At 42.0% G+C, this 27,711-nt stretch overlaps 2 protein-coding genes across 4 annotated transcripts in view; both read left to right on the forward strand.

Moving 5' to 3' along the window:
• Positions 1 to 21,135, forward strand: part of LOC133020623 (cGMP-dependent protein kinase 1) — a 78,751-nt gene extending 57,616 nt beyond the window's left edge. For 2 of the 3 annotated variants that reach the window (XM_061087252.1, XM_061087250.1), the window contains exons 8-18: positions 8,058 to 8,123; positions 10,305 to 10,379; positions 14,587 to 14,683; positions 14,779 to 14,918; positions 15,308 to 15,397; positions 16,182 to 16,323; positions 16,959 to 17,122; positions 17,386 to 17,508; positions 17,604 to 17,666; positions 17,778 to 17,844; positions 18,481 to 21,135. In XM_061087252.1, the coding sequence (XP_060943235.1) occupies positions 8,058 to 8,123; positions 10,305 to 10,379; positions 14,587 to 14,683; positions 14,779 to 14,918; positions 15,308 to 15,397; positions 16,182 to 16,323; positions 16,959 to 17,122; positions 17,386 to 17,508; positions 17,604 to 17,666; positions 17,778 to 17,844; positions 18,481 to 18,579 (1,126 nt within the window). In that variant the 3' untranslated portion in view covers positions 18,580 to 21,135. Of the gene's footprint in view, positions 1 to 8,057; positions 8,124 to 10,304; positions 10,380 to 14,586; positions 14,696 to 14,778; positions 14,919 to 15,307; positions 15,398 to 16,181; positions 16,324 to 16,958; positions 17,123 to 17,385; positions 17,509 to 17,603; positions 17,667 to 17,777; positions 17,845 to 18,480 lie in introns of all 3 variants that reach the window. The other variant, XM_061087251.1, reaches the window with a different exon arrangement.
• Positions 21,136 to 23,219: 2,084 nt separating this feature from the next.
• On the forward strand, positions 23,220 to 24,563 carry LOC133021095 (dickkopf-related protein 1-like). Its single transcript, XM_061087864.1, has 4 exons — positions 23,220 to 23,435; positions 23,571 to 23,712; positions 24,039 to 24,173; positions 24,298 to 24,563. The coding sequence occupies exons 1-4, from the start codon at positions 23,220 to 23,222 to the stop codon at positions 24,561 to 24,563; spliced, it is 759 nt and encodes a 252-aa protein (XP_060943847.1).
• Positions 24,564 to 27,711: the final 3,148 nt, after the last annotated feature.

Raw genomic sequence — 27,711 nt, forward strand, 5'->3', positions numbered from 1 at the left:
TCCCTTTTGAACTTAACATGCATCAGCATTCTTTCTAATTTGCCATCCATCAGCCTCCAGCTCTTATCTGTCTCTTTTTTTCCACCTCTCACTCATCTTGAAAGGAGAGATAAGTTGCTAAATGTTTGGAAATACTGAAAACTGGGCACACATCACACTATCTGCCTGATTTATTGTGGCTGTTCGAGACACATATTTAAGATCCGACACATAACTCTGAGGAAAGCTTGATAATTATGATCTGATTCAATAGAAACAGTTCAGCCGTCATATTTAATTATTTGTTATGAAATAGCACTCCGAGCTGATACTATATAAACAGCACGAGTATCCAAACATGCAGGTATTTTGCCGCTAACACTCTTTGCAGAAATAAATCAGAGCAAAAGCAATTACTTCAACAAGCTCTTCTTCCCCAAACTCTGTTTTTGCCCAAATCAAAGGAAAAAAGGTGTTTACGTTCAAGTGGAGATTATTCATAATCACAGTGTGTGTGCGTGATTGACAACCCGGCTGTGCTATATTTTGCAAACCGCTATGTCACTCAAAAAGAAACCATGGAGAAGAAAGGTCATTAATTCATTCATTTGTCTGTGGACTTTTGTGTTTGACACGTATACAGTAGAGTGCTTCCAGCTCCCAGATTTTATTCAGACAATATTATCAATATGATTCTCTAACTCTTTTGTTTTTCTTGCTAGTATAATGATATCAGGGCCAATTCACTGCTGCCCTTGACTGAAATAATGAATTTTCATGAATAAATTCAATCATTTGTATACGTTTGTGTGAAATATGGGAGGACGGTCGCTGTTACCGACAACAGAGGCTCATGGCTATAGAGATAAATGTGTGTTAGCCAAGCAGGCACAGTCCCCATCATCTACAAACAGCTGTACAACATAAGCCTGTGCCAGGAACATGTTTTCTGGCTGTGATGATGTACCGAGGCAGGTTTTAACTAACCAGGCTGTGTGTACTGTTGGGACCAAATGATTCAAAAACAACTGCAAGCAGTCGGTGCCATCAATGCTTTCTCTTTAACAATTCTCCAGTTTAATAAAAACATGTCATATGGTGTCTGGCATCAGAGACCAGTGCCTTGGAGTGATATATTCCCCCTGTTGTCTGTCCTGTCTTATCATGAGCATGTGCCTCAGAGGACAATGTATTATTAAAACAGAGGCAGGGTAGAAATAGAAATAGTCTGAAGTGTTTTGTATCAGCGAGGGGTCAGTTAGCAGTGGAGAGAACATATGCACTCATGCACTTTGAATACATGCATCTGCAGAACCAATGGTGTCAACATGGAAATAAATGGAGATGTCGCCATCTTGTGGTCACCGACTGCTCCCAGTGCTGAAGCTCTTTAAATAATCACCTACGGCATATTGTAGGCACATCAAAACACAAAGAAGCAGTATCCTGTCAAAATATATATAGCAGCTTGTGTGTTGTCAAAGGTCACTAATGGTAAGCCACCAGTTTTATTTTCAGAAGCAGCACTCTCGACCCAAATGTGAGGTTCAGTCAGTCGACAGCTGGAATGGCACAGATGGTTGGACCTACTCCATATGTTGAAGCTAATTAATATAGGATATAAAAGAATACACAGCATTAAAATGCATGCAGGACTTGTGAGGCACGTGGGCTCCTGACACTAGGTTGTTCCAAATAGAAATGTTGTACTTTTACTCTAATGAGATGTATAAAAAACGGAGCTGTGTGATGAATGAGAGCACGGCAGAGGTTACTGTACTGTAATTTATAATGGATTAAGCAGCTGTGCTACTTTTGTGTTGGACTATTTGAGTTTTCTAGAAATGCAAAAATGTTGAAGTATCTCTGCGTGTATATATATAAGCCTTTATATAAACACATTATAAATCACAGGAATACATATAGTATTCAAACAGAAGCTCCTTCACACCCAGTCACAGTCACGAGTTCCCCAAGGATGACTACTTTTATCTAATACATACAAAATAAGTACACACAAAGGTATACATATTACAGATTTACTCTTACGTTAGGAATAAAATAGGTTCCAATATATTAAGACAAAATAAAAGTAGCAGGTTGTTAGTTACAACCAGGAGCAGATTGTTTGAAGATAAGTAAAAAGAAATGACTCAAAGTAATTAAAAGAAGCAATACAGTACATCCGAGAGAGCTGGGCAGGCTATTCCAGTCTGAATGAGCTTTACATTTAAAGGCTCATCTTTGCCCTATATCCTCACTGAATCAGGTTTCAAGTATTGTGCATTTTTGAAAATCTCATCAAAGCGACTTCGACAGTATCTCATGCTTTGTTTAATCAAGAAAAGCATATCTTTTGTCCATCCCACTGAAACAAAGTGCTCCACTCACCCCAGCGTCTGCTTGGTTTTATTATAATCTATTGTCCGGTAACATCTTTTGTCTTGGAGTGTCTTGATCGAGAAAAGCCCGCTCAGATTCACCTTTGATGGTCAACGTGGCCCACGGATTTAAAATCATTGAGATTCAGGCCATCTTCGGGCCGGGCTTTTGATCATAGTGCTCTACTGCAGGAGCTGTCTTACTAATTACAAGTTAACTGCGTGTGTCCTTTTTCATGAAACTCAATAGTCCCCTACTCAAAGGCTACTCTGTCCATCTGAAGGCGCTTTGATCTGAGAGAGCGACATATTTAAAGATCACAGTCTGTCCTGCTGCCAGACATAATGGTTTGTTAGAGCTTGTGCGAGTGCTGGTCTGTGATATCGGTGCGTACGTTAAAGCAGCTGAAGAAAACAGATTATAGTTTTGAAATACTAGTAATGTTCCGATACCGATACCAGCATCGGATATGCCTCAATGACAGTCAGTGCATTTATTGTCTCCCTGATAAAACTGCAAATTTCATTCAAATCACTTCCTCTTCACTAAAACAGTACTGCCTCTGTAAACTGCTGCTTACAGGGAGGCGGAGAATTGATTTCCGGTAGCCTTCGCCAGAGCTAGCTAAAATGTCAGCAATCGTTCAAAAGTAAAACTGCGACAAGTACCGTTTGCAAGACTTCAGTTTTTCAGGGGTGGCCTCACTGTTGTTTGCTGTGTCTTCTGAGATTGTGTTCTTTTTCATTTATGACTGTCAAACGAAATGACAAAAGCAATTCTATCGCATTCATTTTCTGTATGTATTTGTTTTTCAAAAGGTTTAATCTGAGCCAAGTCGTACAACAATGACAGCATCATCACTTACATACAGGGTTAGTAGCATACAGCTGTTAAAATACTTTAGATAAGTAATTTTTTTGGCATGTGATCGGTATTCGATATCGACCGACATGCAAAGTCGGTGTACGTTTCAGGAAGGGAAAATGGCAGTAGAACATCTCCAGTAAATACTGTGACTCATCTCCGTGGATGGTCAATGTTCCAAGTAGAGATGGACTTTGAGTTTAAGGCTGTTGTTTGGATATGAGTCAAGGATATATGTCATTGTCCCTTTGTCATGGTGAAGTCTGTTGAGGCGTCCATCCATCAATAGCATAGACAAAGTGAGCCGTAACCTTCACCCTTGAGTGTAGCGTGTGTTTGTGTGTGTGCGTGTGCGTGTGCGTGTTATATATAGTCAAGGGAGTTGAGAGATTGTTAAGAAACTAGGATGTCACTGACAGATGTGTGATTGGTGTCAGTGGCAGACCGACTTCATGGCAACAACAACCCTCATGATAAATGACTGCGAGGGCTGTGTTTGTGTGGGCGAGTTGCCACAGGTCCCTTTTCTTACCTCTGTGTGACAGGGTTTACGACTCTGGAAAGTTAACACAGCAGCACCGGTTTCTCCTGTTTCAACAGTGACTTTTTATGATATTACAACACGGCTGTAAGGGACACATTAAAAAGTTTTCTAGCCATAGCTCTGCTGATGCCCACCACTTTGGTCTGAAATGAAACTATATTTTATCAATTATTGGATGGATTGCCTTAAAATTGAATACAAACACAGCAGGGGATGTACTATAAGGGTTTTGTTGACACTATACGAGTTTCCACGTCTGTTGTTTTGAGGGGATTATCTCAACGACTGTAAAACAGAATTCCATGACATTTGGTACAAACATTCATGCACCGTGGGATGACTAATAAACACTCCTCCAATTTTTCTTCGGGCATCATCACTGGATAATATTTGTTTTTCCTGTACATAAAAAATGACATTTGCTGCACGTTGTACTTCGTGATCATTAGCGCGAATTCCTGCAGCACTAAACACTGAACATGATAAATGGAATATATCCAACCATTCATCGTCTATATCGCTTATAATATTTGGGTCCAGGGCAAAGCTAGAGCCGATCCCAGCTGACATTGGGCGAGAAGCAGGAAAGGTCACCAGCGTATCGCAGTACAAAGTCAAACATCCATTCATGCTCACAATTTTAGACTTTCCAAATTACAATCACGCCAATCTTTATGTCTTTAGACTGGTGGAGGAAACCAGAGAGAAACCCAACACATGCACTCTACACAGGAAGAACCGTTGTACCGTGGGGATACGGTGCTAACCACCAGTGCTGCCCGTGAAAAATATTACACCTGTTAAACATCAGCAGTTATAGTAATATTGTTTGTGTGAGTATTAATATTTAACTCAGCCTCAGCAGGTGTGTGTTTTACATGTTCCTGCCGGTTTCCTCTGTATATTTTTACATTCCCCTAAAAGCTTACCATAAGTTTTTATACTGTTGAACTTACAGAGAGGGAAGAGCTTCTCCTCTCACAACCTGTTGAGGCAGATGGCCGCCCACCCTGAGTTTACTTGTGCCAGTGGTTTCATCCCGCTAAAAGGGTTAGAGTTCCTTTAAATACATTCCTGCTAAATTCTATACATGAGGAGCACAGATTTACAGTTTGTGCTTTCAAGATTCATACACTTGTGGTAAACTCAGACACCTGAGCCTTTAGAAAAACCTTTCCACTTTATCCTTTTCACACCCCCCATGTTTTTAAAGCGTCGCTTGTGAGTTAAATATTGTTCAGGACCTAACACTTAAATCTTGAATGTTTGAGCTTGAATAGAAGGCAGATGAATGCATCAATGAGCGAGTGCTTTTTAAGCAATCTTAGCTTTCGTAAGAAGCCAGTGGCTGCCTGGAAGAGAAATACATTAAATCATGTAGAAATTCAATGTGGTCGTACTCTGCAGTTGTGTCTAGATCGCACAATTTGTAGTTAATGGGGAAAAGCTGCACAAACACTGGCCCAGCCACTTACTTACATACTTTAATACCAAAGCACCAATCAATGCGTACTTCACAGCCACCTCTTGTTCTCGCTCTCGTCCTGACCCCCGACTTGGCTTCCCACAAAGCTACTGCCCCATACAAGCCTATGCGTTATTTTCATATTTTCATAAACCCCTTCCTGGGACACCAGATCACTGTCTAATTACCAGGGTCATTTCGTCCATCTACTGGAAATCAACACCACAGGCTTTCTCCTGTGTAACTCCAAAGGACATTCCAGACACCGCATGCAGCTGCTGTTAGTGCCTGAGTGCGTGTGTGTGTGTGCCTACGTGGGCTGGTTTTCCAATCCATTTCTTGTTACGGCACAATTAACAAGTGCCGAGCCATCTTTGGCTCACTGGATGACTTGGGCTCAGCGGCGTGCATGTGAATCACACTGACAGATACTGTATAGCGATTGTGTTTCAAACGGAACACCGCTAGTTTCAGCTCAATTCCCCACTAAGTTGTTTTCCTCAGCAACGCGTAGCAGCAGGGGACAGGTGTAACGAGCTGCTCTCTAATAGGAAACCCTTGAGGTCTCTTAAGGATGATTCATGCTTACGTAATCACTATTTCAGTATGGCCTGAAGTGTTGTGTTGTTTTGTTGTGTCACCATGGTTAGTAAGTGTCATAAACACTGTCGACTTCCTTTATGAGACAAATCAAGTCATGTAACATATTGCAGGTGTCACTGAAGGCGTAGCTCGTAATCACACATGAAAAAAACGGATGTGTGTGTCTGTGTGTTATCCATGTGTTAAAACGCCATGTTAAAATTTGATTAAAAGTTATTTAAAGTTGTTTGAATCCTCGAACTTGAAACTATCGAATAATAACTACTCAACATTTCAATCATTTATGCTGAGACTGGACACATAACGGCATTTATTGACAATAAGCCAGTGCAAGTTAGAGAGGAAGCTAAATATGGAGAATGGAGGGGTGATAGCTTTTGAAAAGTGACTCACAGCTGGCAGATTGTCACTGGTAAATTCACAGCTGGCACATTCTAAGTGTTTGTGGCTCAACAGCCCTCAACAGTGCAAGATGGCTCCCTACTCAGCTTCTGAATATAGGAATAATCTTCAGTTTAAAACGTTTATGTTATGAGCAGCTCTTATGCGTTGCTTACATCTATTACAACGTCTCAATTAAGAAGAAACATACAAAATGTCTCTCATCTCATCTCCTCTCTTCTCTTCACTTCTCTTCACTTCTCTTCTCCTTTCATCTCATCTCTTCTCTTCTCTTCTCTTCTCCTTCCCTCTCATTTCCTCTCCTTCCTTCTCATTTCCTTTCCTCTCATATCATCTCCTCTCCTCCCCTCTCCTTCCCTCTCCTCTCTACCCTCCTCTCTTCTCTCAGTAATTTGCCCTGAATTAAATCACTCATGCAAACCTGGGGTTCAAGTCGAGTTACACAATGCAACAGACTTGTGTGACGAACCATTGAGAACTCATGAGTGCCACTCATATCAAGACTCTTGTTCCCCAAACTAATTATAACACATTCAATAGTAACGGCTATGGTGTAGCACAACGTGTTCGTCCACACGGGGACGTTTGTTGTTCTTTCACCCATTAACCCAGTTATTAATAATACTGTCACTTTGTTTATGTAAATGGTTTCGAATGCTGTTGTGGGCCAACAGGAGAACAGGTGGAGTGGCGCTTGCCAGAGTATTGTGTTAAGTGCATTGATGCAAGTCATACGAGCTTGTCCTGAGGTAAATTAAACACTGTGTTACACTATCCAGAGGACTCCACTAGTGATCTGTTAAAATATCCTGTGCCCCTGACAAACGCTGCCCCCCCCTTGCTTCTGCTCGCTTCTCCCCTGTCGTCCTCACCTTCCAAAATGTGTTGTCCCCACCACCAGCTGTGGCCTTTAGTCGCAGGGGTCAGCAGAGAGAGTGTGTGTGCATGTGTGTGTGTGTGGATGGGGGGGGGGGGGGGTCACACATGTGTGTATTTGGAAGAGGGAAGGCAGAGGGAGTCGACATAGCATGAGGAGGATTTGTCACCTCAGCTCATTGAAATAGGTTTCCGCACACATGAGTTCAGAGCAGACACAGCCTGTGATTGTTAGTTAGCACGATTAGCTGTTAGCACTCCAGCTGAATTGAAATCCTCTCAGCCTCGAGAGCAAAGCCAAGTTTTCACTTTTGATTTGCTACCCAGCGAGATAGTGAATTAATCCGGAGAATGATCCTTTTTTTGTCCTCACTTTTAAGAAGAGGGGGTGTGAAATAATCTACTTATGGGGCATCCCCTGGAGAGTCTCCGCCCTTTTTGGTAATATTTTATTCCCTGTTAGAGAGAATAACTCTGCACTTGAATTGGAGGTTTATACTGAAGTACCACAGACGTGTCTTTTTGTTGGAGGGCTGCCCTGGGCAGTCTGCTGGTTCAGAGTTAGAGCGCACCGCCGTGGGACTCTGAGCGCAGAACACTTTTCACAGTAAAGGATGAAGACTTGGGATACAGACTCTGAGGATTCCTGTGATTGGGGCGACTCCTCCTCCGAAGACGCATCATCTTCAGGAGAAGATGATCTCGCTGTCAAATATGATAAAGAGTAATGCCAATCATGCAGTGATGTGTGTTGCCCGTCAGTGAGATGTTTTCATTCTGTGCCAGTGCTATTTATGAAGTAAATTGAGCTTAACAAGACATGATTAATGGTTTTTTATTAGTGTTTAGTTTTACCGTTGCCAGTTTAATAACTCTGATAAAGAAGTCACAATGAATGAGGATGTGAGTTAATGATAATTGTGTTTGATCTTTTCTCAACAGGGAGGACATCAGGACGGCCAACGTCATTTCAGCAGAGGCAGTCACCTGTCTAGTCATCGATAGAGAGTGAGTATCAATAAAGTTCATCCTCACAAAAGGACAAAGCTCAATGAATAAAAAATGACCGTCTGCCATGAGCAGCCATGCAAAACAAGCCCACCAATTCTGCTTTGCTCCAAATTGTCAGACAAGGAATATTTCTTGGAACCAGTCTAGACCTTAGTGGGTGAACATGGCACACAGTTAGTATACTAAGTTTGAAATAAATTAAAATGAGAAGCAGTCTGGTATGACCAGCAGTATGTTTGCTAACATAAATAAAATTAAGATATTGCTTTTATCTGAGTCAGTTTGTTGACCAAATTACAATAACTTGATTTATATAGCACCTTTCAGCCGTTACAAAGTGCTTTCCAAAAAGGTCAAATTTAAAAAACTTACCAAAGACAAGAAACAAATTAATTCAATATAATTTTAAATAAAAAACTGCAAATTAAATCTTTGAAATCTAAAATCAAAGACAGCAGATAATAACAATGGAGGTAATTGCTCATTTAAGGAGCAATGTGCTGATGTAAATGTTACCAGACACAAACAGGCACATTTATCACACTTGCTTTGTCAAGTGACGTGAAGGAGACTTGTCCAACATCAATTTTAGGAAAGAGTTAAGATTCAGGCAAGATTTGAGCAGGAACGACTAATGCTAAAAATATTTTCGCATCGATGTTTGTGAGGAGATTATAAAAAGGGCATAACCACATTTTTCAGCCTTGCGATGCCCTTTACGCTACCTCTGCACAAACATTTGCTGTTTTCCGCCAGTGGCAAAAACATGACTTTTCAACAATTTCATTATGACATGTCTTTTGTTTGTCCAAAGAAGTTTACATCAGGTCACAATCTCTGAGGATTAAATACCTTTTAGCATCTCTGCCTCTAGCATGAAGTCGTGATGTTAAAATATAGAAACAGACGGGCTTGGCGTTGGTAGGAGGTATCAGCTTACCCAGGGCCTCCCTCTGGCCTCAGGGAACACAGCAGGCACAAATGGGCCATCCTCAGAATTAGCAGTGGGGATAGTGAGTGAGTCATCCAGTACAGGTGATTACCAGTGCCATCCATTGTGACTGTCACGGCAGCGACCAGCTAATGCTGTCACAGCCCACAAAACTAGTTCATAATGTGCGTCTCCAACCCAGCAAGGCTGGTCGTGGTGCAGATGCCAAATCTTTTATGTTAGTTTTATAAATGCCAATGCTTGTGTGTGATGCCATAAAAAGGAAACAATACAGCTCAAGAAGTGGCATAAGTCTAATTGTGGTAGTTCTGCTGGAGGAGATAGAGACAGCAGGGAAGAGACGGGGAATCAAAAACAATCGTCTGGGAGTCTGAAAGCGGCTGAACATTTAAAAGAAAGCTTCGCTCGCAAACAGCCGAACTCCCAGGCATTACGGTCTCAACAGGAGGAAACACCAGATGTATTTTGTGGCTGACAGCTTGATGCATGAAAACCCTCAGTTTGTTGTTACTCCAGGAGCCTTTTGCATAGGCAGCCATACTTGAGAGAGGAATGAGCCAAAGCGCAGTTGTAATTTTTTTGTCATGTCGCATCTCCCCATGAGTGCAACGACTTCAGCAAGTTAGCATATTATGTAACTTGTTATTCTGCAGAGAACATCACAGCACGATCTTTCTTCAACAGCCACTGCAGTCACGTTAATGACAATTACCAGAGTAGTTTGATTTATTATCAGTCATTTTACTGACAAAGACCTAAAAAAACAGGGTTGGACCATTTCCTTACTTAGCGCTAAAGAAAATATGACCAATGATTATTTTACAGTGACCAACTGTGTCTTTTCTGTTCTATACTTCATTTATTGAAAATGTTAATGTGCAGCCATTACATTTGTCTCCAAATGTCCCACAGTCCCTGTTTTACACCTCTGGGTAGCTCAGTCATCCCGCCTGTTCTCAGTGATTTTCAGAGGCTCGTCTCTAAAAGCAGACTGATGAATATTTAATAGTAACTGGCAGTGGGTTTTATGACAGTCTGGCCATATATTGCACCAGCTCCGATCTCCTGCAGTTTACAAACGGCTTTATTCCCTCTGACCATAAGCCCTTGGTTCATTGCGTGTACTTTAGATCAGAGCTGGATGAATTGTCGATTTGTGAACTAAATGGTTTTCAAACAGTTTTTGTTATTGTGTGCCTTTTCAACCTTTGCCGTCTTTGTTGCAGTTCATTCAAGCACCTGATCGGAGGTTTGGAGGACGTGTCCAATAAAGGTCTCGAGGATGCTGACGCCAAAGCCAGGTAAGACAATTAGAACTGTTTTGCATGAATTAATGAATATACCAGCTATGCAAATGTGTCTCATTGCTTTGTGCTTGAAGCGTCATTTCTACTTTTCTTTTTTGTTATTTTAAGCAATTACTTTAACACTAATTCATTTTCACTTAAAAAAACAACCTTTTGTCGTATTGGTGATGACCCCACAGCTGCAGAGTTTTTAAGCCCTTCATGCACTGCGCCTTTAGGTCTGTTACAAAACAAGACAATACCCGGGTGGGAGGCCAGAAAGAAGAGTCTCTGACCTCTGCCTCTATTTCTGGAGGAATTAACATGTACTCTATTTATCGTCGCTATGGAAACAAGAGCAGAGCAGCGTAGGAAGCACAGGACACCTTGGCATTGAGGTGGGCATCTCCAGGGTTCAGACAGCCACGCCGTGGCACGAGCTGAGACCTCGCTCGCTCTGTGCCGCGTTACGAGTCTGACTGAGGAGACACAAGAACCCAGTGATGACAGATTAGAGGGGGCGAGAGAGTAGGAGCCGTTTAACACCGCAGACAGGGAGAGAGATGGATGTAGATGGATGGGAGGAGGGAAGAGAGCCGTGGAGAGAACAAGACGGGTGACAAAGCAGACACGACTTCTGTCCGGTGCTTTGGATGTCAAGCTGACTGCTCGGAGTGTCAGTCATCTTTACAAGTCAGTGGCATTTAGTCAGCGAGGAGCAGAACATCGCAGGAGTTACTGTGTTAGATGGAGGATCAGTGGCTTGCCCCTGGCATTTAGCCTTGGCCAGGTGCCCCCCCTACAGCTCAGCAGCACAGACGAGTGCTCCTCCAGCAGATGTGTGTGATGGAGAGACCTGCAGTGAGCATTCATGACCCCGTTCCTTCCCACGTTGGCCTACAGGGACGCTAGTTTAAGATTGATTTTATGCAGATGTACAGCATATAATGCTTTTGCATGACTATAATTTATAACCTTGTCATCAGGCCTGGTCTCCACGGAACTTTCCCTTAAAATAGAGCCACTATCTCCCTCTGCTCTCTGAAATCTGTCACATGAAAGCTGTTTTCATTATGATTAAAGTGGCTTTTCCCCGATGTGTGTGTATTTGTGTGTGTTTGCTGGCCCTATCTACCTTGCAGAGAACATTCTCTTTGTGAGGGAAATCCTGAGTCAGGGTCCCACGGTGATGGAAACTATCTCTAATTGGTCACGGCATATAAACAGCTGCACAGTAACGATACAGCTGCTCCCTGTGAGTTGGACAGGTCTGTTCTTCAAACACTACCCTCGTGCGATGAGCGATGAGCATACTTCGATCGAGCAGACACTTCCTTCTGCAGGAGGAGCTACACACTGCACAAAGTAGAGCAAATACATAAATCTCTATTGTAAGGAGTAACTTCTATTTCCAACCCCATTAAACAGCTTCGATCTGGTCTATTAGTTACCTGTTACCTGGTTTGAATCCATCATATATCATCCTCATGTCCTGTCATCTCTACTGTTGAAAAGCTGCTGTCTGTTTCCCGTTGTCTTTATTATCTCTGCCAAGAAGCTTATGTTTTCATTGCTGTTTGTCTGACCCTCAGCAGGATTCTGCTAAAACAAACAAAGCAATTTTCTCGAAACTTGGGGGAAGGGTGGGATATGGCCAAAGGATGAACCTAATAACTTTAGGAGTGGATTCCATTCTTTTCATTTTCATTCAATTTTCTTTAATATTGCATTTTCATGAATTTCTAAAGAAATAATGCAAATATGCTACTGAGAAATAAAATCATGTATATGGAAGGGGCTGATATCTATGAGCGTGTGCAATTTGGTGCAGCTTGATTGAATTTAAGGGAACTGCTGGGCCTTGGTGGAGGTATGAGCTCTTCTGAGGGCCATTCTAGTTTTGTGATTACATTTTTTTCCCATTCAAACTACCATCAAAAAGCCAAGAAAATGTATGAAACTTTCAAATGCTTCATATTGAGTATAAATACGTTTAAAATTTCCTGCCAAACTTTGGCCCACCGAGCAAGAAAACACCTCATGATTGAAGATTGATGAAAAATATTTGACCCTTTATGACTCAGTTCTCCGTCTCTTGAGGTGTGGGAGTTCAATAGGCAAGAATTACTGGTAAATAAATGTGACATTTAGAGAGCCTCAGCTTTAAGGTCAGAGATTGTTTCTTCTCCTGTCTCCTGTCCCTCAAGACAGACTAGACCAAGAAGAACCGGAGCAAAGGAAATGAGGATAATAGCACTCACACGGACACACAAACACACACACACTCTTGCATACACACTCACACACATTAAGACACATGGGGATTGCATCATTTCATATGATCTCATCCGTTTACTGATACAGATTATCACCCACTGGGGTACTACTTGACCCACAGAGGAGCACTTTGTGTTGCAGTACTAGTAATGGATTTGCCACGTAACAGTTATAAGTTAACATGTTATTTCCAGCTCCTATAAGTGGCTTCAAAGAGCAGGTAGTATATAAAATAACCCGGGTTTGCGTTACAGCGTTTGATGCAGCTCAGCTTTGTGGTGGTTTTCGTTCAAGGTCGTGGTTGAGGCGTCTATTTCAGGTGGATGTATTGCTCCAATCCCCCTGGGTCTGCTCACCAGTGTCAGATTCGTGTTTCCAACATCTAGTGTTTCATCCTCAGATACAGATGCTGCTTTCTGGAAAAAAAAGGAGTGTTTGAGTTGGAGCTGCTGTGAAAATTGCCTCCAAGTATTGACGTTGAGAGCTGACCGTATGTGTATTTGTTTAAGACACAGTGTGAATCGGAAGGGTTCAGCTTTTTAGCATGAAATCAGAACGCCTGCCATTATAATAATACAATATTTTCCTTTTGTGGTTGGGCTCTGAATGACATGGAATTGTTCTTTGTCAGCTTACCTTGAAATGCGTAACGGAGCACTGCTGCCATCTGCTGTCCAAATACCAGGATTACACTTAAACCCCTTTTAAGACCTTCATAATGTAAAACGATCCACTGATCCCTTCATATCATGACAGACCTCCTTCATTAACAGGACCCTAACACATGTCCACACCTCATAGATTTTGCCTGCGTGTGTTCTTACAAGTCCCTACACCTGCACGTGTCGGTCACCTTGACCTGAATGATAATCCTGTCCCACACCCAGTGGTTCACATCCTCTCAGTTACTTCCCTCCGCCCTTTTCTTAAGCAGAGTACATTTTGTGAATTACGGTGAGCGTATTCTGGGCTGACGTCCAGATAATGGAGGATCAGAAAAGAAGAAAGGATCACTTGAGAATCTCACATGATAGTAGTAGTGCCTATATTCACACACAAATAAACAGTGGCTGTCCTGGTAACCTTGTGTTACTGAGAAACACTGCAGCGCAGTAACCTGCCAACACGTGCCACCCATAATGCCCACTGGCATGCAGCTCAGGGAAAAGGTTTTACTGTTCCGGCTTAAATTGTAGCTGATGTATCTGGTGGATTTTACGGCGTGAAAGTCTTATTCCAGGTCTCAAATGAAGGAAAGGAAGTCATCGAATTCAAATCTGGCTCAAAAGATGAGTCATTGTTTATTGTAGTTCGTATAAACAGACTTGATCTCTGCTGCTCCGTGAGGGAAAAATGCTCTCTAATTTAAACAAAGATGTGTTCTTGTAAATCTCTGTTACTGGCGAACAGCTGTACTGGTTTTGTGAGAAATGAACAACAGTCTGCTGCTGAGTGACCCAGGAGGGCCAATGCAGGCACAGATCTGTCCTTAACCCAATGATCCAGAGAATGAGTCCATGAAACTCAGTCTGGATCAAACAATAACTAGAGAAGGCATGAGGCATCTGGGGATAAGGAATGGACGTGGCCTCCGCTGCCAGCGTGTGCAGGTCAGCGGTGGCATGTCGGGGGTGTCGGTGCCCGAGCTGAGGTGTGCCAGCTGAGTAATGAGCAGATTTTGTCGTCGTTGTTCTTTCCGGTGAAGAACGAGGACACTTAGTCCGTCACTTAGTCAGTCAAAGCCGTTTGCTAGAGGATTAAACTCGAGCTCATCCTGTTCAAGTGTTCGTATCTTATTCACTCCAAATCCCTAATAACATCCTTGATAGATTACTGTGAATTGATTTGCAAACAAAATGTGCTCAGAGAGAGAGGTTGTAGTTGGAAGTGGATTATCTCGTCTTTCATCCTTCATCTCATCTCTAATCTGTTCCCGGCTCCTCAGGTATGAAGCAGAAAACGCCTTTTTCTTCAACCTCAACCTGCCTGACTTCAACATCATCGACACCCTGGGAGTTGGTGGCTTCGGACGTGTTGAGCTGGTAAGAGGCGGTGTTTATTGCCTAACACTCTGCTCAGGTAACTGTGCAGCATGACCTCTGTATTTGAATGTCTTCCTTTTCCTTGTCACTCGCAGGTTCAGCTCAAGAGCGACGAGAACAAAACCTTCGCCATGAAGATCCTGAAGAAGCGGCACATTGTCGATACAAGACAGCAGGAGCACATTCGCTCAGAGAAGCTCATCATGCAGGAGGCCCACTCTGACTTCATTGTTCGGTACAACCTCACTGAAATGCAACAGAAATAATCTACAGTCTATACTACACACGTCACATAAGGATCACTGCTTTATTACCTCGGAGCCAGAAGGATGTGAGCTTCGTTACCTAGGTTTTCTCTGTGGAATTTGTATTTTTTCTGTCACGCTGATAAATATTCACTCCACATGTAAGCCAGGTATATTGGAGTGAATGTGAGTAGGAGTGCTTGTCTGCATACCTGTGATTCTGGTGACCCACAGTATGCAAAGTGTTGCCTTCTTGTATACTGCAGAAATCCCTCAGCATGCAAAGCTTGCCTAAAGTCCCCTCATTGAATAGTTGCACTTCTTCCAATTCTTTCTTCTGATGGCTGTTTGAAGATAACGTCCGCTCTTGTGTTTACAGACTCTATAGAACCTTCAAGGACAGCAAGTACCTCTACATGTTGATGGAAGCTTGTTTAGGAGGAGAGCTATGGACCATTCTTCGAGACAGGTGAGCGCAGTCACACTAGGACAGATAGAATTGAACTGTGTCATATCTCTGTGTCCGAACTTCGTTGTTCTACAATGGTCTGAGCTTTGCAATCGGAGACAATTGAGTCTAACTCATCCCCAAGTTCTTTCCCCTTTGCAGTTTTGCATTTATCTAAATATACATCCCACATTTCCCTAAACATGAATTGCATTTGATCTAAACATGACTTATGGAGCAGCAGTATATTTAAGACATGAGTTTTATTATTTTTCCGAAAAACCATTTCAGACTTGGATTGAAAACATTTATTGCAGCGCACAATATGAGTGATGATAAGTGATGTGATAAAAATGACAGTCCATTTAGCGCATAGACCCCTAGAGACGTCATCACGGTTGTAAGGAGTTGAGGCTGAATATTGAGGATCTGAATGAGGTGATGAGTGAACTCAGCTGACCTCACTGGATATGGAGATCGGAGGAGACTGGGGGAGGAGGAGGAGGAGGGGCGCAGCGAATCACTGAAATGAAAGCTGACAGCGACAGAGAGGAGAACAGACCTAAAGAAGAAGAAATGACACATCTGCTTGGAGCAGTGCAAACACCTAACAGTCAGCTGATCAGAAGAGGAGGGGAGAGTGAGAGAGAATTGTGAATGGATGAACATAGAGAAAGTCTTCCTGATTGAACTTACACCAAACTTACGTTGTTCTGACAAATGAGGAGACTGAACCATCTTCTGGTCGGTCTAAGAAACCACATCACTGTTTAGTTACAGCTGTATTGTCCTGCTGTGTTTCCAGGGGTTCATTTGAGGACTCGACCACCAGGTTTTACACGGCTTGTGTGGTGGAGGCCTTCGCTTACCTGCATTCCAAAGGAATCATCTACAGAGACCTCAAACCAGAGAACCTTATATTGGACCACAGGGGATATGCCAAACTGGTAAGAGATCCATATGAGAACAGAGTCCCACAAGGACCCGCACCCGCAAAGCTCCAACCCCTTACCCACAATCATCTCCAAGCCAAATACAGGCCCAGGCCAGACTTGTTAACAAATTACATGCGACCCGATCCGTCGCCTTTGGTTAAACATTCTAGGCTTTCACAATAAAACACATCCCTTGTGGCGGACAGGCTTCATGGAAGCTGATTTGGAAGTTTAAAGTCCTGCACAATCATTTTAATTCCTGATTTCTCAAGAAAAATAAATACTTAAGTTCTCCCCCGCTGCCCCCACAGTGTTTTACTCACATATATTTACCAATTACACAACTTTTTTGCATGTTACCCAACCCGGTAAAGGACCCAAAAGAAACTCATTGTGTGTTTTCTCAGTTTATGTCTGTAAATCTCATCTTTTTTTTTGGTGCTACATTAAAGGATGAGATTTTAAATGTTTGCAATAACTTACAATATAATTGAAGTATAAAGAACACGCTGTATATATTGACTCCTATCCATCCTGCCAAAGCAAGTACACTTTTTCCAGCTTCTCCTTTATTTTACATGTGGTCTAATTAGGAACCAAGTTGATTTGTAATGTTTGTATTCATTCACATTCTTTCTTTTCTTCAGGTGGACTTCGGGTTTGCCAAGAAGATTGGGTTTGGGAAGAAGACGTGGACGTTCTGCGGGACGCCAGAATATGTAGCACCAGAAATTATCCTGAACAAGGGCCACGACATCTCAGCTGACTACTGGTCCCTAGGAATCCTCATGTTTGAGCTCTTAACTGGAAGGTACACACAAGCCCGGGCACGTCAATGAAAAGTCATTCATTAAGTCATCCTTGGCATTGGCATGAATTCAGCAAGTTGCCATGTACAGCGAAGTAAACATCAATAAATGAGAAACTGTATTTGGAAACTTTGGAGAATTTCTTGAAAACAAGTGACGAATTCTAACGTAACACGTCAGTACACAAGTAAACAGTTTAATGGCTTTGATTAAAGTCACGTTAGGAGAAAATGATCCATACAATATGTTTACCTCTTTCATGTAGCCCTCCGTTCTCTGGCCCTGATCCCATGAAAACATACAACATCATCCTGAGAGGCATTGACATGATCGAATTTCCAAAGAAAATTACCAAAAATGCTGCCAACCTAATCAAAAAGCTATGCAGGTGAGTGTTGGTGCCTCTGGCAGTTAAAGACAGAGTCATTATTTCTAACTGCTCTTATTTGCTGAATCATTGTGGTGTTCTTTTTTTCATTACAGGGATAATCCCTCTGAAAGACTGGGAAACTTGAAAAACGGTGTCAAAGACATCCAAAAGCACAAGTAAGCACGCTCATAAATTCATATAATCCTCTGAGTAATTTATTTTTACAACTGTGCATGAAACATAATTATTAACTTAATATGAATTCTGTTTTGTTTTTTTACTTGTAGATGGTTTGAGGGCTTTAACTGGGAGGGCTTGAAGAAGGGGACATTGACTCCTCCTATTATCCCTAATGTAAGTGTGGACTGCTTTGAATAGAGAAGCTGTATGTGCAAATGCAAATGTCCGAGTCAGTTTTTTCTGCCAGATTCCCGGTAACAACTGTGGTAAAAGTACGAGTGAGCCAATGTGAGAATACCTCAGGATTATGTGTAGAGGTAGGCACGTTGATGACGTCAATTTTACGGACTTCATGTCTGAAAACTGCTGTAGTTGCTCTTCTGTGTTGAATCCTTCAGAAAATCTTCAGGGCCTGTTATATGGCACTCTCCGTTTTAAGAACAAAGTTAAAAAGAATAATTAAAAAAATTGAATTTGAAAATATCAAACTACTTTATATCAGCACATATGACTGCCTATACAAAATGGCTTTTCTAGATTAGTTGGTGAAGCTGAAATTCTTTGTCTTTTAAAGGATAAACACCGTATTGTGATCAGTTTTAGGTCTTTGAACCGATTGTAACAGAAACTGTGTGATAGTCACTCTTTGGATTTGATGGACCCGAGTAGTTAACTTGAAAAGAAAATCCTACTCCTCACTCCTCGCCCTTATACTCTTCTGCAGAATCTCTTTTTCAAAATCAATTTATTGTTTCAACTTTTTGTGTTTGTTTCATCTAAATGTGAATGCATTTTCCATCTTTCCACCAGGTCACATCAGCAGTGGACACAAGTAACTTTGACAGCTTCCCGGAGGACAACGAGGACCCGCCTCCTGACGACAACTCGGGCTGGGATGTTGATTTTTGAAGTCTTCTTCTCCCCCTTAAAACCAAAAGGAACTTGTCTTTTGTTGGCTCCGAGGCCATCCTGAGGACATGGCTGTGTTGTAAAAAAAAAAAAAAAAGAAACTGCATTCAAATGAAAGAGAGGATATGAAAAAGAAGATGGACAGATGGATGGCAAACCTTCTGGGTCACCGATATGCCTTTATTTCACTGTGGCTCTGGATCAAGCATTTATAATGGGACTGCTGTAGCACTTCTCAAGTGTTGTCTTACACTCGGCTCCGAAGGCAAACGGCGACGAAAGTGCAGGGATACACACAGGTACACACAATAGGACATAGGCTGATAATGGAGCCAGAGTTTCCTATGTAACGTGGAAAGGTGTTTAGTGGGTGAATGAATGTTTGGTAGTCTGTCCAAGTTCTAGGAAGAATAAGAGAGTGAAACGTGTAATGATGGACGGCTGAACAAGAGAGGAGGCTGATGATTGAATTTTTCTTTCTCTGTGTTCTATCCTCCGCAGTATTTGGTGAAATATGTGGTGGACTTTGGGAGATTAAAACATGTTACTGTAGTCGTTCCCTGGTTTTTGACACACGGCCGCTCGCTACAGGTTCAAATCCTCTTCAGAGATCCACGGTTTGCAAGTACACCCAGCATCAAGTGCTCAAGACTATTCTGAATGTCGCTGATTCTCTTCTATTCAAATCCACATAGGACACAGTATGTACGGTACAAAGTATTTGAATTTACAAGTTACACAAATCAGATACTTAGTACCCTTTATATAGAATACACCTACCCTGAGAAGCACAAACACTGTGCAGTGAGTGGAACCAGACGTGACTCTTCAAGTGCCCTGCTCCAATTCTAATGAATCACACACCGACACACTTGAAATGTCAATTAGTATTTCCATGAAACAATCTGTCATTATGCACTTAAGACCATTAACTGAGAAAATCACCAGTTAGAGCTTAGTTCAAGCGTCAGTAGATGAAGTCACACTCACTTTTTTTCTTTAATATGCTTTTAATCACATATATAAAGCTTCTCTACCAACGTACTTCTTAATTTCGTTTTTTTCTTTTTTTATCACCCGAATGCCTCTTCCCATCCAACCAAACGGGACATGCTCTCTTTGCTCCTGTATAGTTTTCTGATATAACTGTGAACATGGTTTCAATGTTTTTGGTGCTGTTAATGATTTAATTATAATAAGCAATTGGTGACGCGACAGTACTGGTTATTGTTTTTTGTATAGTGATATTCCTTTGTGCTTGGTTTCCTTGTAAACGTACTTGACTTCTTTCTTTAGAAAGTTGGAAACTTGTGTTGATTTGTAAACGAGTGAAGAATTTGTTTGGTATCACTTGACGCCATGTTGCATTGTGCTAAGTGGTGTTTTTCAAGGTTTTTTAAACAGGTTTAAACCATCCTTGTCTTTGAAGGCAACATTGACCACATTCACATCATCTTACCGCGACCTTAACTTAACTAAAAAACATGTCATAGAGATTATAAACCGTCGCCTGGAGGCAGACGGCAAAACAAAAGGAGATTATATTTTCTGAAACTCACAGCCTAGACCACTATCCCGATCTCTCACCCAGCTCATCACCTCTCACGCCCCAATCAGAAGTAATGTAAGTGCCTTAAATCAATGGCATATAAAAACGATCATCCCGAGACCTTTTCGATGCTGCATGAACACATATACACCTCAACAACCTTGTGTCCTCTTAGATGGCTGCTTCTCATCCTTTGTTATACCTAATAAATACATCAATCACCTTGGAAAGATTTTCTAGTCATTTGAAGGCGAGATAAATTGTGTATGAAATAAATTTCCTGCTTTGCCCAGACAAGTTCTCTCACAGGAACATTTATAAACTGTAAAAAAACAAAAAAATCGTCATACCCAACAGAGCTGCAATGACATGCTTTTCTCTACATATCTAATCATGTGATATATATATGAAGTCCAACCACAGCAGGTCTGATATGAAGTGAAGCGTAAATCCCAGCTCAGAGGGAGTATCCGTCATCTGATTCAGTCCACAAACCAAATCTGAGCATTTAGAGATGGCAGGAATGATTTGCAGTTTTGAATGTTTCAGGAATGTGAAGTTGATATTCTTGTTTACCACTGTTGACAATCTCTGACTGTACGATAGCACTGATCATAATGCATCATCATCATCATCACCATCATCATCAAGATTCTACTTTTATGGTTTGGTTCGAAGAAAATGGAACAGCACAACTTATGTTTCATCCCAAGAAACTAAACCCACACACCTACTTACATTTAAAATTGCATATATCAATGAAAACTATTGAGGGCGAACTACAAATGAGAAGGAATCTTAATTCAGTAGGTACACCAGAAGTATTTTACTGTGTTAAGGGCAGGTTATGTCATCACAAAGCCTTATGTGTGTCATCACTTTACAAACCGCTGATTCAGAGTCTTATATTGAGCGCCTTCTTGCAATGTTACCTGATATTTGCCTTGTGTTATGTTGTTTATCCTGCTGTAAATTGATTTTGCAGAGTGCCACGTGTAAGATTTTTAAAATTATAGAGTAAAAACAATACTTTTGAGTGGTGTTCGTCTCTTAGTTATTTATTGCCAGTGAGATTGTTTTTGTTGTATGTGCCACAAGAGGGAGCTGCAGGTATGAGACAGACCTGGCTGCAGGCTGAGGTGAACTGGCTGAGGTTGCCTGACGTCTAATGATCACTCCTCCCGAGTTTATGTCATCCACTTTGCGGTAAGTGCGGATGATTCAGCTTCTCTGGTGTTTTTCGCACAACAAATCTGTTTGGGGCAGAGGGAAATGGCTTCAGCCGTAACAACAGGGTGACACTTCTGCCAGATCAAAGGAGATCAGGCTGCATCAAAGGGGCTCACCTTACCACCACTGACATTTAGTAAAGTGCAGATAAAAGCGCTACTTCAAAAGATATGCAGCAATTCAGAAGTGCCCCAGTGTGTCTGTCAGGTGTCTACCACGCATCTCATTCTCCAACACACACTCAAACACGCACACACACTCAAACACGGGGCACAGATGACCAGCAGATGACGTCCAAGTGCCAAAATATCTTCTGAGAGAAACTCAAGGGGCTCGTTTCCATCAGGTACATCAGCACCTGTGAGTTTATCACACATCCTGCAACTGTGGATAAATAAACGTGGAAAGCCTCTCTGAAGTTTTCTTTGATGTTTTTGTGTGTGTCTCTTTTCCATTCCCAGATAAAAGACTCTAAAGTATATTTGCCGCAAAATACTGTTTCATTTGTTTTCAAAATTTGAAGGCTTAAAGAAGAGGCTCAAAGACCAGTCTGGAAACAAAACAACTGTTTAGTGGAAGAGATATGAAAAAGCTTTGCTGGCAAATTTGGGTGAAACACACGCTGTGGCTATTCTTGCAAGGGGGGGGGGGGGGGGGTGATCCCACAGGGTCAGGGCGCGGGACAGATCAGAGTCCCCTTTAATCTCGACGTGCCAGTCGAGCCTGAAAGGCCTCGCCACGGAAGTCCATTAATTCGGTAAACTTTTCACACCCCTTAATGGTCCGCATATCCTTCACATTGATGTCCGTAACTGGTGTAATCAAGCACACTCGGGAGGATAATTGCCCCCCTCCGCAATCACAGGGATCAAATGGAGTAGTTAATCGACGCAAGTGACTTCAATCACCGTCTTCACAGCCAAAGGGCAGTTAGGCTACTTGAATGTCAAAGAAACTTGGAATAACCAAACAGCCTTTATAGAGAGAGAGAGAGAGGGAGGGGTGGCGGCGTTTATGAAGAAAGAGACGCACGAAATAGCACATTGTGAGGAACACTGAGGTTTTAAAACACTTATTTTTCAAGACATTTGACATTTACAATGTTTTGTAACAGCTGTTCTTTCAGAATAATCAATTATATGAAAGACATTAAACAAACTATTCATAACAGTTGGCATTAATTGGAAAAACTGAATATTACTTTGATTAAAATGAATGGTGACAGTTTCATTTGGCCTCATATGCCTTTTTCTGGGAAAACGATATAATTTAAAACTTGTCATAATAAATGAAGCTTATTAGCAAAGTGATGACTGTAACATTTTTTATTCCACAAATGTTCTTGTTGAAATAAGGCAGAATGACACATAACTACATTTTCACACAATGACAGATATTTGAAGACAAAATAATATTCATACAAAGGAAGCATGAGTCATTAATTTACTTAAAAAAATAAAAATAATGTGATTTTATTCTAAGCAGGTTGAGCAAATCTCCAGTGTGCGTCACTTTAGGTGCTGGGCTCTCAGACAGACTCCGCAGGTCATTAACATTGCACAAACATTGTGAAACGCGGTCCTGGGTAGAATAGGACCGTGGGGCTCTCTTTCCACCAAATTCCAGCCTCCGCCTCTGTTGTGCACAGCGAGGGGCGGGAAGACAAACAGGTCCACATGTATAAAGAGATCATCCCAGTGCTGAGCGACAGGACACTTCCCAGCATCGGGTTCGCAGCGCTTCGGGAAAAACTTTGGGATTCAGGACTCAGGTTCGCTCTGGACTTTGTCACTCGGTCTTTTTTTCCTTTTCAGGGATTTTTTGTTTCTCGAGTGTTTGCAGCTTTTTTAAGAGGAGGACCATGTGTTCACCGTCTGCGCACCGCTTCTTGGCTGTGTACCTCACGCTGTTTGGATACCTTGGGGACGTTTACGCGGGGACAGTCCTGATGAACTCCAACGCCATCAAGAACTTACCCGTAGCTTCGGGGGGCAAAGGAGTCAACACTGTCAGCCCGAGTCCGCGCACCTCGCCCTCCGGGGGCATGGCACACAAGTTGCCCGTGGACACCTTGCAGGTAATGAACTTTCCCGTGCGTAAAAGTCAACTAATCTGTGCGCCACGGCAAATGCTGCGTACTTGCACGTTCTAGAGGCAGGCACGACATCTAAACAATTCAATGACACGCTTATCTGATCTTATGTTATTGCAGCCGGGTGTTTGCACTGACGATGAAGACTGCGGAGGTGATGAATTCTGCAATGACGCCCGAGGCGCCTGTCTGCCCTGCCGTAAGAGCCGGAAGCGTTGCGCACGGGACTCCATGTGTTGTGCAGGGACCCGCTGCAGCAATGGTGAGCAGAGGCATCTGAAATAGAAACTAAGAAGTAGATGTTGATATTATTATCTTAGGATAGTTTGTCTTGTTGTAATACTTCTTGAATGTATTTAATTTCCATGTGATAATAATAATAATAATAATAATAATACATTTTATTTCACAGCGCCTTTCATGTCACTCAAGGACGCTTTACAATTAAAAACAGGAGCAAACAAATAACAAAACAATTAAAATTAAAAATTAAAAATATGCTATAATAATAGCATAAGTGTAGGGCTCAATATTCATTGTGTAGATATATGTATAGACTAAATTTCATTTTTCTTTTGCTCTTTTAAGGTGTATGCCAGGCAAATGATATAGATGGCACAGATGCATCCATCCTCCCTGACGTGCACAAACAAAACAACACCATGGAGCATCAAGCCAAGAAGCCTCCCACTGCCCACGTCCATCAGCCTCATGCTGTGAAAGGTGAGTGTCCTTCTAGGAATCCTCTGTTTTCATTACACTCAAGAAACAACAAAAGATGGTTTTCAGGGAAGTCTGTTTCATGTTTTCTAAAGTGTTGTTTTCTCTCTTCTCTCCCTGACTCCAGGCCAGGAGGGGGACAATTGTCTGAGATCCGCAGACTGCTCCGAGGGTCTCTGCTGTGCCAGACACTTCTGGTCTCGCATCTGCAAGCCCGTGCTGACGGAGGGCCAGGTGTGCACGCGCCACCGCAGGAAAGGCACCCATGGCCTGGAGCTGTTCCAGCGCTGCGACTGTGGCGACGGCTTGTTGTGCCGACAGGAGAAAGGGGAGAGGGACCACAGTGTCAGCAGGACTGCAGCACGGAACCTACACACCTGTCAGAGACGCTGACACAAACGCGTGGACACACACTCTTTCTCTCACACAGACACACACACAGACACACTCCTAGAAAACCTTGGGTCAAACCCTCTTCAGCCTTGCATACATCAGAGATGCTGACACACACATTAACTCTATCTAACACACACACACAAACGCACACACACAGTGACACCTAAGACATTCTTTCCTGCCAAAGTTGCTAACTCAAGTCCAGCACCCGGAAGGATAGACATGAATCCTGGAAAAGTGATACACCCAGAGGGACGCAACAGTGCAAGATGGACTGATCCAATTCCCCATCAACAGACGAGGAGTCGGAAGTTAGGAAGTGACATTTCATCAGAAGTCTTTGGAGTATCGATTCGTGTCGCTGGTGATGGCAGAGCTGTTTTTTGTTTCTCTTTTTATGGAACTTCGAACCTCAGTTATTGCAGTAAATTACTGTATTGTAAATATTATCCTGAAGGTGGCACTTAATTGAGCTATTGGAATCTGTCAACACCAGTATTATAAAGACATGGTGCTGCATGCTGCATTGTAAATGTGTTATATATATTGTTTTATAAGAAAATGTTATATATAGAAAATTTGAATATATTTGTTTTTATTAAACATCATGAGATAACCGTACTCCTTCTGTCCTCCCCTCATTTTTGGCAGCCGTGTTTGCTCAACAAAAGAAAAGTGTACTGGGAAAATTGTTTTAGCAAACTTGCAACAGTTGAGACCACTTAGCCCAAATATTCAGTTTAGATTATTTGAACAATCACTCAGTGGTGTTTAAAAGCTCAAATCCTTGGTCTAGGCTGAGTTGAGGGTTTAAATGTTTGGCTCCGATACACTTCTCAAAGTCATTACACGCAATTTTTGAAATATGTGAAGACACACAGTCACAGAAAACACACTGACAACAAACCTACTACTTTAATGGATGATTAGTGGAGCCTCAACAGGCCACATCCTGCTAGGGAAGCAGAGGATGGTCCTTAGGGGCGATGTCATCCGACCAACAGGACATGATACTGCCATATCAAATGATAACTGCAAGGAGGTAATAACAAAGTATGTGTGTCCTGGTGAGTGTTTGCCACCTAACCCTTTGGTGTTGCTGGATAGTTTATAATTATAACGTCCCTGCCTTCATGTGCAGAAGAGCAGATAGCTAGCTATCCAAGCTAAAGCCTCTAATTACTTCATCTTACTCAAACTACACTGGAGTTCATGAAATGAGGTGCACCACGGGACGTCTTGTGATACAACTCCCGGAAAAAAAGAGGTCTCGGTTCCCGATCTTTCTAGTTGCACATCACACCCCCATTTCCTGGCTGTTGTGCAAGGGATGCGCTCTAATGTGTAGACCATGAATCCACCCAAATACACTTTGGTGTCTGTAATTAGACCTGTTTAGATTAGAAGATGGCGAGAAAATGACTGTACTTTCTGCTCGATTCTCGTGTCAGATCAAAAGGAGCGCGGGACCCTCTTGATATTTGGTCCTGCCAGGTAACCTCTTTATCTGTTTACATCCAGAAACATTAGTTTGAAGTTTGTCTAAGGAAGACAAGGTGAGGTTGACTCTAACTGTCATCATGGATCAGTGATGAAAAGTAACACAGTACATTTCTTCAAGTGTATTTAGGATTAAGTCTGAGGTTCTTGTACTTCACTTGATAATTTTCATTTTACACTAAAAAGGTGGTTTTTCTTCCACATTTTTTTGAAAGCTGCTGACAACAGTAACTTTGTAACTAACTTCATTGCCACATGAATCAGCACGTAAAACTACTGAACATGATAAATCATTGTTTAAATCAGCTGTTTGCATGTAAATGCTTTACAAAAAAACAACACAACAACATAATATATGAAGATGAAACACTTGCCCGGGCTGCAAATGTTAGTGACACATATAATATCTATATATATATATATTTACCATTATTTTGCTGATTGTACTTAAACAAGCTAACTTCATTACCCTAACCCCGTGTATTGATATCTATGTGGATGTAAAATGCAGTGCTGATTGAATTTAATAGGACTGTTGGGCTTTGGCAGAGGTTTGGGCTCCTCTGAGTGCTGGTCTAGATTTGAATGCAGGACCTTTACACGTAATAAAGTGTTTTTTAAATGTGCTGTCAATACTTTCACTGAAGTAAAGCATCTGAATAGTTGTTTCACCACTGTTCAGGAGCGATGCATTGACAGGGAGGCAGACATACAGAGACACACTCTATTTAAACAATTTAGTGTCCATTCCTCAGAGTAATTAAGAGTAATGGGAGCATTGTCAGCATTACAATGCAGCATGGAGGCCGAGCCAAGTCATGTTTGTGGGGGTCCTGGAATCTGTGTGTGTGAGTGTGTGTGTGTGTCTGCGCCTGTCATCATTACCCCAACCACAGGCTAACAGGCCACAGGCATGTGCCCTAACTCAAGGAAAAGCTAGGGTGTGTGTGTATGTGTGTGTGTGTGTGTGTGTGTGTGTGTGTGTGTGTGTGTGTATGTGTCGCACAGGCAGCTACGGTGCGTTCAGTCGACTCCAGAGAAACAACAGCAAAAACCAAAAACAACACGATGACGATAACAGACACACATACTCTTGTCCCCACATGCCACCTAACAGCCATTACACATTTAAGCATGTCCGCACATGTCCACACACACTCACACACCCTTCCATGGATAAATGTTGGGGTGTGAGAGGTTTTGGAGTAACACCACACTCGCCCACGCAATGGCATCCTGACCAACAACATTTGGTTTGGGCCATACCACAAGAATAAAACAGCATTTACACAGACGCACGTTGTACACTTTTAAAAATTGGGAGCTGCAGCAAACGTTTGTCTCAGCGTTGTGCACGTTACGACTCGTGATACTGCAGAATAACACTGTTTCCATTCAATGCATTTTATGAGGATTTGAATTGCCTATCGCAGACATAAACAAGACTCAGCTTTTTATTAATCAAGTGAAGTGTATTATGATGATACACTAAGGAGTAATACGGAGCACATATTTGCTCTTAAGATCTGCCACCTCCCATCAAAACCTCACACAATAAAGCTTCTCTCTGTATGAGTACCTGCCGCATCTGTCATTGTTATTCCAACAGCGCTGCCAAACACCCTTGACAGACATCGCTGATTTA

This window comes from Limanda limanda, chromosome 15 (assembly GCF_963576545.1).
Source record: "Limanda limanda chromosome 15, fLimLim1.1, whole genome shotgun sequence".
Taxonomy (NCBI): Eukaryota; Metazoa; Chordata; class Actinopteri; order Pleuronectiformes; family Pleuronectidae; genus Limanda; species Limanda limanda.